General features: G+C 48.6%; 2 protein-coding genes across 2 annotated transcripts; one reads left to right on the top strand and one right to left on the bottom strand.

Moving 5' to 3' along the window:
* Nucleotides 1–988: 988 nt before the first annotated feature.
* CTRU02_205285 (peptidase family m13 protein) lies at nucleotides 989–3,495 on the top strand (the record flags this gene model as incomplete). The annotated part of the gene is made up of 4 exons (XM_036722583.1): nucleotides 989–1,127; nucleotides 1,313–1,758; nucleotides 1,850–2,077; nucleotides 2,125–3,495. 4 exons carry the CDS (start codon nucleotides 989–991, stop codon nucleotides 3,493–3,495), a joined length of 2,184 nt encoding a protein of 727 aa, XP_036585480.1.
* Nucleotides 3,496–5,061: 1,566 nt separating this feature from the next.
* Nucleotides 5,062–5,838, bottom strand: CTRU02_205284 (uncharacterized protein; the record flags this gene model as incomplete). Its single annotated transcript, XM_036722582.1, has 1 exon — nucleotides 5,062–5,838. The coding sequence occupies one exon, from the start codon at nucleotides 5,836–5,838 to the stop codon at nucleotides 5,062–5,064; it is 777 nt and encodes a 258-aa protein (XP_036585479.1).
* Between the last annotated feature and the right edge of the window lie 4,639 nt (nucleotides 5,839–10,477).

Below are 10,477 nucleotides of genomic sequence, written 5' to 3'. Positions count from 1 at the left end.
GGGGCAGGCTATCTACATCCATGGAGTGATTTTCATTAGTCTGTTCTAAATTAAAAGCGCAGCAAGGCATTTTTACGTCTTAGCTACTGGCGGCGCGACCATTATATCGACCATGGAGGAAGAAGCGTGATCATGTGTTGTGGATAGCACCATGTATCGACTGATGCTGGAACCAGACCAAAGCTAACTCAAATATGCTTTTCATTGTTCTAAAAAGTTAACCTGGATCTCTGTCAGCGTACAAGCATATCGCCTCTATTAACCCCATATTAGGTGGTTGAGCAAATCAAAATAAGGCCGCATGTTTCTGTCGTTGGCTTAAACACAATGCCCGACTCTCGCTTATGCCTGCCTACCAGTAATGAGGCAAATAAGTGCATGCATTGTCGCGCTAGAACGGAGTTATCGATTAACATGCGGCGGCAGATCCGAAACCAGGGTCGAAGATTCCACCCGAGGCTAGAGCTACTCTTCTGAACAGGCGGTAGTCATTGCCCTACAGCGGTATCCTTTCCAGTATGCAATCCTGAAAAGGCTCAAATCTGTCTAGTCATTATAAAGAGTTTTGATGGGCTGATGAAATCAGGTAGGCAAGGTTCGTGGATCCGGCATGCCGGAATGGCTTTAACTTGGGCATCATGGTGAGCAAACGGTTTGGTTGCCGGCTTAACGGGCCAAAACTGCCTTTGAGGGTCCTGTAGGCCTAAAAGGGAAAAAAAAAAGCACATCTTGCAAAGGGTCTTGTATATAAAGGTTGTAGAACTTCCGGTCCTTGCCCTACTGGTTGAATCAGCTTCTATCGGCATTCATCCACCGCGCCACGGTCATTGACGAGTGTAGCTTGGAGTCTCAAACTTTGAAAGACATAGCATCGTGTTCGATCCGGAAACCAACAGTGCAAACCTTTCTTGAAGTCGGTCTGCTTTCATCTAAAACTGCCAAAAGACATCGACAGGCACAAAGACTGCGAAAGCAATCGTTGGACGCAATGGCACCTACCATCGACGGCATCGGCGCTTCGAGCAATCTTTGTACTACTCCAACATGTCTCGAGATCGCTTCTGGCATTATTCAGAGTCATGCCCCCAACTACACGGAAATCGATCCGTGCACAGACTTCGATAAACGTAGGTGTTCGACTCCTCACTTGGCTTCGTCACCAGCCCCATTTTGTTTAGCAACAGCTTCCCCGCGCTTCGGGCCTTAAAACTCCTGCATTTGTTCCTCGTTTACCTTCAAACTTTAAACAAGGTTTCTTCCTAATCTCTTGAGTTAATATTGTCACTAACTTGCTGACACACTTTCTTGGCAGTTGCATGCTCTGGATACCAGTCCAGACATGCGCCAGGGGCAGGTTCCGGCAGGGCCGCCCCTTTCAGCGAAACCACTGAAGAGATCGCAGTTATCATGAAGAACATTCTAGAAGGCCCCTATCCATCCGGAGCGGATTCTGGTTTTATTACAGCGTCTTTGTCCAAAGACCAGATTCCAATAGACCAGGACAATTTCAAGCTCATTACGGAAGCATACAATGCTTGCTTAAATAACACTGCCTTGGAAGCTACGGGATTAAAGCCTCTTCTAAGCGTCATTGACCGCATCGCGGAAGCTTTTCCTGTTTCCAGCGAAGGCAAAGATCCTCAGCGGAAGATAAGCAAGGATGATGCTTCAGAATTGGGTAAAGTGCTCCTGTTCTTTGCCAAATATGGTATCAGCACATTTGAATCAGTTGGCGTGGACTTTGACGACGTCAACCCGGTGAGTTGTCTCGGATGGAAACAACCTGCACTCTTGACAAGGAACCTCGCCTCTTAGGCAAGTTGCTGAGATTTAGACTAACAGTTTCTAGCATCAAACAATCATCTCAATTCTTCCAGGTGGCTTGCCTCTTCTCACTGGTGAAGAATCCGACCAGACACTAGCAGATTATGAAGATGTCATGGCCTCAGTACTGCAAGCAGTCCATCCAGCAAATCTCTCTCGTAGTGATTCACAAAAGCTTTCACATATTGTAACGAAGTTCGAAAGAGACCTTCAAGCCCTCGAGAAAACGGATGATAGTCGTGAGGGAAGAGACGTAAGCCAGAAATCTCTTAAAATCAAGCATCCCTAACGCCTCAGTAGAAGCCAGCAAGGAAATTCAAGCTGGAAGATGTCACCCGGACAGCTCCAGAGCTTGATCACGGTAGCATAATTAAGGCTCTCGTACCACAGGACTACACCCCAGAGCAACTGGTCTTCTCCCCCGGTTACTTCGGCAACCTTTCTCAACTTCTTTCCAACACAACTGCGGAAACGTTACAGACATTCTTCGTCTGGAGAGCAACCACAGCACTCTCTGACTATGTCGTAGCTGATGTCACGACCCGTTTAAATGAAATGATGTCTACGCTTGGCGGCTTGGATCCTGCTGTTGTCGGGAAAGCACCCCGATGGAGACGATGTGTCAGCACTACTAACTCTGGGCCTACATGGACCCAATTCCCACCTGGTCTCGGCTGGATTTCCAGCCGCTTCTTTCTCGACAAGGCATACTCCAAGGAAGCCCGTGAACTTACGACAAGTCTTATGAGTTCTATTCAGAACACATTCATTGCTCGTCTTGGTGATAAGGACTGGCTCTCTCCCGCCGTTAAGAAGACCGCCGAGGAAAAAGTGAATGCCGTCACTAAGAAAATCGGCTACCCAGATTTATCCCCAGAAACAATGAACCCGAAGAGCCTTTCGGATTATTTCTCTGGTGCATCAATTGGCAGCTGCTATCTTGACAATATGCTCTCACTCGCTGCCGTTTCAACCAACCGGACATGGTCCTACCTAGGCAAGCCTGTTGACAGGGCTCTTTGGCTTACGATGCCATCGGTGGTTAATGCATACTACTTCCCAACATTTAATGACATTGTTATTCTGGCGGGTGTCCAGCAGAAACCACTGTTTGCTGTTGGGTACCCATCATATCTTAATTACGGCAGCCTCGGGTCAGTTCTTGGGCATGAACTAACACATGGATTTGACAACAACGGACACAATTATGCACCCAATGGATCGCTGGTGAACTGGTGGGACGATAGCAGTATCAAGGGGTTTGAAGAGCGAACGAAGTGCTTCGTCGATCAGTACCAGAATTTCACCCGTCTGTCGCCTAACGGCACACTTGTTCCTGTAAGAGGCAATTTCACGCTCGGCGAGAATATAGCTGATGCAGGTGGGGCGGCAACCTCATATGCAGCGTGGAAGCGTGCCCAGGCGGACGGAAAGGTTCAAGACTTTGATCTGCCCGGCTTAGAGCGTTTTTCGCATGATCAGCTGTTCTTCCTCCAGTGGGCGCAGGGCTGGTGTGAAGTTACGGCAACAAGAGAGTACGACATCATGCTTCTGATAAAAGACCCCCATTCCCCTGGTTTTGCGCGAATCAAAGGCCCCTTGGATAACTCTAGGGAGTTTAGGAGGGCTTTCAACTGTCCTAACCAGAAACCAACATGTGAATTGTGGTAGAGCCTGAAACGAGGTTGGGGGAAGTCATGTGGTACTTGAGGATACAGCGTTCGGTTTGAATGGCGAGGGCTCTGTTCTGACACCCTGGCGGTCTCCTTTTTTAAACAATGTAAACATGAATGACATGTTCGTTACTTAACAGTTGATGCTTTCCATCATGGAGTCTGATCCAATCGCAATCGAAATCAATATGAGTTCCTATTCCACCGGTCACTTCGGGTGGGTACATGCGGCCTGGGTCTATGGCAATGTCGCATGTGGGACTGTTGCCTTGTCCGCAAGATTATGAAGGAAAGGAAGCTTGCCAAGGTCCACTCCATCATCGGGGCAATCGGTCGGTAGAAGTACCTGGCGGACGCCGATCCTTAGCGGGGCACGGCGGGGACGGGCCGAGTAAACGAGGAGCAGCCTCCGGTTGGTCAACATTCGAGAAGGGGCATCGACTTTCAGAGGCCATGACCGTTTGCATCGTTGGTCATTATTCAATTCTTGATCCGAACTTAGAGTCTTTTTTTAAATAAAACTTGCTAGTTGTTAGACGAGACATCCCAATAAGGCGCTCTAATGAAGGATGGCATTTTTTATTTTATTTGCAGCTTTATGATCATTCGCATACTGATTGGGCTGGAAACGTGTTTGCTGTGTTGTCCTATGCCTGGGTGGCCATCAATTTTACGACCGATGGCGCACCGATTGCCCTTGTTCTTTGCCTGAGCTCTCTCCAATATGAGACTTCGGCCACGTTCTTGTACTTTCGTTTTTAGAAACCCTTGATGATCCTTCCTGTTGTTTTATTTGAGAGTCAATGATATTTGTCAGGGCATGGGGACCAGTTTTATAGGCAAGACCTCTCCGCTCCCTTCTGCTGAATGCTAGCTTCGATATCGTTCCATTACCACGACACCTGCAGCCCTGAAAGGTTTCTTTTGAGTGTTTCCAACGATGTGCCATTCTTTTATCTCAGGCATTGGTACCACATCTATGGGCTGGTCGAAAGGTTCCATTGGTGATCGCTTATTCAAGCGATATCCTCAACATATCATCAGCGATGCAACAAGCGAGACGTTTAGGGCGGAAACTGAAAAACCACTAATAGCTTATTCAAATAATTTTGACATTGACTGGGTTATCTCACTCAGGAGAGGCCGCTTAAGAAGTAGTACTGATGTTGTTGCGGGGTCACACACGCAACAGACGAGAGGATGCGGATGTCTCGATTCAAGGTCCGATACGAAAGAGTAAAGTCTTCAATGATAGCTCGAATTATTAGAATGGTTCACACTGACGAGAACAGATGCAATAAAGGTCCGGCTTAGTACAATAACCACGCAGCACAAATAGCAGCCTCAACATGATATCAGCGCTCTAAATGGGTTTGTGAAAGGGTATTATGAATTCATGTAAGATAGTGAAATGAAAACATTGGTATAATGTGCGTCTATCGCCATGACAGCACTCGTGCTGTTGGTGGACATCAGTTATCTTCTTATCAACTCCACAGCCTCCTTGAGATTCCCGCCTGTGATCAAGCAAATTCATCTCCCGAACACCAAACGATATCATCCTTCAAAAGTCAGGCCCATCTTCCATCTCCCTACAATAGAGCAACCCTTCCACATCTGCTGTCTCCTTCATACGCTTCCTAACTTCTTCAATTGCACCCGACAACTCCCCCCAAGTCCAATAGTCATCTAGAAACCCATGCGCCTCCGCAAACAAGGACGGCAGTCGGAAGTCATTTTCCACCGGCCCAATGATCCTCACAATACCCCCCTTACATACGTTCTCCTCTGGCTCTGGTAGTGCTTTGAAGTCAACAAACACCGAGAGCGTGCGCATGTCCGTAAAACACCGCCGGAGTGCTTTGAGCGCCTCTTTGATGCGCCTCTCGTCACTGAGCACAGACCAGTGCACCCCGACGTTCAGAATTCCAGGTTTGGTCGTCCAAATGGTGTCCCATGCCTGGATGCGGCTACGGTACACCAGTGGTGGCAGGTAGAAAATGTCGATAGAGGGGATGTATTTTAGTGGAGGGGGGATCCTGCTTCGCTTGTCGAGTTCGTGATTGTGTTCGAAGGGTTTGAGGAGACCCTGGATTGCTTTCCGTGACTCGGAGCATATGCTTAGGCCAACATGTCGCGGATGACGGTACTCAAGGGCCAGCCTAACGAGGCCCGTATCTTCTTTGTATTCAAACACTCGAGACTCGGCGCCGAACCGTTCCCAAATAAGGAGGCGCAGCTCTAGAGGCAGTGTCATCAACGGATGACAGCTGACTCTGCCTGTAGCATTTCCATCTACGTCTCCTAATCGTGACGGTTGGTGAGTGATAGAAGTTGCCATTATGGTGCACGACCTATTTCGATTTGTAGATGAGACGTTTTCCGCCCGTCGCTTGAGGTGAGATTGAAGATTAAAAGAATGGAAGTCGCCAGCTAAGCTGAAAAGCGAGTATAGGGCATCGAAAGGGTGGGCTGAGTGAGACAAACGCCGTCAGCTTATCAACGCCCAGGATCTTGGTGGCTAGATTGTATGTATGTGCCCCGTTCTGGCCGTCGGCATGCCATGGCTTCCTAGGGAAGATAAAGACCTCGCTCATTCGTCCTAATTTGCGCCCGTCAATGGTTCTCCTGTCACAGCTGCAGGCCAGCAGTCAATCTCGCATCAAACGTGCCCACTGGCCGACATACTACGACGCCTTTAGACGAATTTTCCCCTCTCCTGTTATTCCCAGATTAAGCCATGTGCTTCTAAACTAAGTTTTCCTCCTAGCCACCAAGCCTTGGCTAGAAATTGAATGACAATACGTCAGAACCAAGGGTATCCATTCCGAGAAACCCGACAGACTACAAAATGTTGCGTGATCAGATCCGTCACCGGGGGTTCCCCGGCCTAAGATTTGAAGGCCCCTCTCAAAGTCCACGACTCATCGTCCCTAAATGTCCGGCGGCATTGCCGAGGCGCACCTCATTGGGATTGTCATGCAACCAGAGGGCCTGGCAATCAAACTCAATTGTAAATCAATAATCCCGGCGCGCCAAATAAGAAAAATTCAGCTGCATACAGGCAGTGAGCATCTTTTCTACTGAGTTCGGATGGCCCATCCTACAGAACACAACACAAAGGTCGAAGTGGCTGGACGTGGCAGCAGTGTGGTGCGGCACGGAGCGCGGGCGTCAACTTCAAAACGGGGGCGGCCGGCAGTGCGGGCACCCATCCACCTGCCGGCCGGGGATTCCAACGGCGGCTGCATACCCATACGCGGCCGGCGGAACCAAGAGGGAAGGATTCCGATACTACAGGTTGGTCATGCCATTTGAAACCGACTTTCTTGCCTGCATCATCTGTTTCATCCAGACACGGGGTTGATACTCCTAGTTGCAAGGTAATCTACTTCAGTATAGCTGCCAAGCTGCCTTCCTAGGTAAACTAGAGGACAAATATTTGGTTGTTGGCAAGTAAAGGTGATATGAGACTATATCAAAGCTGAAGAGACACATACGTTTGTCAGAAGGGAAAATAGAGTTCCAGCCCAACCAGAGTAGTTCATAAGTATTTGTGCGTCGGATTTGAGTGCTGTTGGAAACAATTATTATCCCTAGGAATGCTATGGAGGCACGGGAGACTGCCCTATCATACATACCTACCTCACTTGACAACATAGCCGCCTCCCTTTGATAAAATCATGGCCGCCATTCTGGCAAGCGCCAGTTTTCAACATGGATACATGGCCTGGTCTCATTCTAGGCTGGGAGGAAGGATAACTTCACGGCCAGAAATATGCAGTTCTGATCAAGGGCTGATCCGCGAGACAATTAATTATTGAGGTTGCACCTCAAACTGAAGTATACAACGTCCTCAGATGTGCCTTAAAGTTTGGTAAGTGAACTGGACAGGTTTATCACAGATTCTGACAGTTTCTAGCATTTGGCATCACCATTTTATCCAAATGGACGAAGAAGTTGAAGTACCAAACGCCATCTCCGAGGTTGATGAAGGCGATCTGAATGGCGTCTCCGCATTGTCTGGTTACCATCGTGCCTTGGGGAACTATTTTCCGACGGCGATGTTGCAAGGATGGTGGAGGTCCCCAAAGGATTTGCTTGTTGGCCCCTTACCAGCTCCTACAAGTTCAGATGAGCTTTCATATCGGCCCATAAGGTCCAGGTTCCATCTTCTGCCGATGTGATCTACCACCCACCTTGAAGGAGCCCGGAGACAGAAAGTCTGACAGGGCAGACATCACTGTCAACTGGTGATCTCATCAAAGACGAAGGAGAGACTACCCTCAGCCACCTCTTGGACTGTGAAGATGAAGGCTTCTTGATGCATGTCATTCAGCAACTAGAGCCACGCCGCGACGTCATGCGTTGCGTCAACGTCTCTATCGATGAACAGGAACTGCCTCTCACACTCGAAAATAACTCGATTGCTCCCTTGGCAGAGCCATCAGCCGTCGATCAACGATATAAATCATCAGTTAATGCTTTTGGCGGAGATCATCTGGCCAGCATTTCTTCTTCGGCTGACCAAATAGCTACTACGGCGACTCCAATACCTTCATCCCCCCAGGCACAATGTCATCCGAACAGCGTCTTTCACCAGCGAGGGGTGAATATTTCCTGGCGCGATGGCAAATACATTCGCATCACGCTACCTCATCCGTCGATATACGGGTCAATAAATAATCAGGGCTCGTGTATCACGGCTACAATATCTGTACAGCATCCAGATCAGCCGTCTTCTTCTGTCTCAAAAGGACCCAATCCCAAATCATCAAATCTTGAGGAAAGAAGACCTCTCCCCATCGTTTTTTCTGCATCTTTAGGGCAGCAGCATTGGGACTTTACTTTTCGTAAGCCCGGCCCTGACGGTGTTCCTGTTGCTTGGCAGCCTCGGCATTGCGACTTCAAGTTTTTAAGAAGAACTAGCCGATATTGGAATGGAATCGATTGATTTTACTGAAAATGCCGAGTACTGCAATTGCCATGCGAGAGGGCTCGAGATTCTAGGGTTGGGGCCTATGATGAGAATGTAGAACACAGTTGTTACCCATGAGCCCCGAACTTCATTTCAAGATAGGGAACGTTACCAGAGACATATATTACTACCAGTGAATCGATATTGAGGTTACAATCCTTGTCGGGGGCAGTTGTTAAAATCAAATGCCGAAACACGTTCATGGGCAGACATTCCCCAATAGCAGAATCTCCTTGCATTAGCGTGACAATGGCGAAATTCAACCGTCTCATTTCCACATTCTATTCTCCCTCTGCAACATCATAGATTGCTGTCTTTCTTCTTTCAATCGGAGACCTATCGACAAGGATGCGTAGCGGAAAACGACAGCTTTTGTGCTTGTGAGACGACCGCGTGGAAATGAAGAGACCCATTCCCTCGAGGCGTGTCAAGAGTCATCAATACTCCTTCAATGCCATGTGTTCAAGGCCGTGTCCCACGAGAAGGTGTTAGGTCTCCATGACCTTTTTTTTTTTTTCTCTCCCCAAACTAGGGCCCTACTAACAGAGATTAATATGCAAGTCATACAACGAGGCGTCTATGTAACAGTGGTATCCTGCAGCCGCGTGCTGCAAACTGGACGTTCCAAGTCGTTAAGGACGCATCAAGCCTTCATGCTGCTCCATACGCCAAGAAAGTGGATAGGGACGTCTATGGCTCGGGGGTGTCGCCGTCTTTCGCTGTACAATTTGCACCGAAATCTTTTTACAGCATCCGGCATTCACTGCCTTGGTCTACTCCAACTACACGGAAGAATCTCATCCGGTTGCCACTATCCCGAAGCAGCGCCAACGTCCAGCCGCTCACCATCAGCAGGTGTGATGATAGAAGCCAGGCTCGGCTGCCGTACTCTGGCTGCATTTGTGTGGGGGCTATGCCGACTTTGGTGTCACCATTCGTTTCCGGCTGCTGCACTGCGGGCATCCGGCGTCTTTTGGTGTTGGAGCACATTCCATCTAGACTAACCAGTCTCTTCGATTCCACGTTTAGTGCATTGGTCTGTATGTCCACCTTCTGCGCCCCTTGCTTCGCCAGCTCTGTTACTTTGAGGACACTAATGGATGCATTGGCGTCATTATCAGCATTTATCTGCGGGCCCTTGCGCGTCTCTTATGAGAATTGCATGTATGATTGGTTCGTTCACATAAACTCAACTGAAACACATCGGTATCTCGTTGTACGTCTCGGTCACGGAAAACCATTGACCAGGGACGCGCAATGTAAGAGTGGCTGGCAGGGTCAGCAACGGTCGCTCGAGGTCTTGCTGCAATCCGCAAGCGGTGCCGATTACATGTCTCATGTACATCATAAAGCGAATAGAAGGTGCTGAAAACGGCGAGGGTTCCGCTGTGGTTGGCGCAACGTGAATGACATTTTGGGTGTAAATGTAGGCCGGTTACCTGCGTCTGCCATTAATTAAGACCTAACCAAATTAAGTCAAACTGGCGACAGCTAGAAGACCGGATGCAAGAGTACCTGCAATTAGTCATGTCGACTTCATCGACTGAAATGTCCTTTCAGTGCCCTTATGCCGAAAACAGTGCAACGCGTTGAGGTTACAGACACCTTGTTGAACCAGGGTCCAATACTTTAGATGTAGAAGCCAGGCAAGCCAGGCTACCTTATGTAAAGGAGTTTCCGAAGAATATGTGAAACCCCGTTTGAGCGGCTGATGGTACTATTTTCTTGCTTATACTATGCTCACGTAACGAAAAGGTCGACTAGTCTGAGTCAAGCCGAGCCACCAATGTGATTTCGAATATTGGTGGCCGGAGCCTGGCAGAAAAACGGATGTGAAAATACAAGTTACGTGGGTCTTTAGTTGGGTGGGATGGCGGGATGCACTTCGCCACGGAATTGCCTTCTTGTGTGCCTGACGCGTCTGGATTGCGCTCCAAGTAGTCAGCTTGCTTTTTCCGGCAAACCCCGCCAAGTTATGGCATTTGCTCAACGTTGCGAACAG

This window comes from Colletotrichum truncatum (genome assembly GCF_014235925.2).
Source record: "Colletotrichum truncatum strain CMES1059 chromosome Unknown Contig_0003, whole genome shotgun sequence".
Classification (NCBI taxonomy): domain Eukaryota; kingdom Fungi; phylum Ascomycota; class Sordariomycetes; order Glomerellales; family Glomerellaceae; genus Colletotrichum; species Colletotrichum truncatum.
This window is presented reverse-complemented; position numbering and strand designations above follow the sequence as displayed.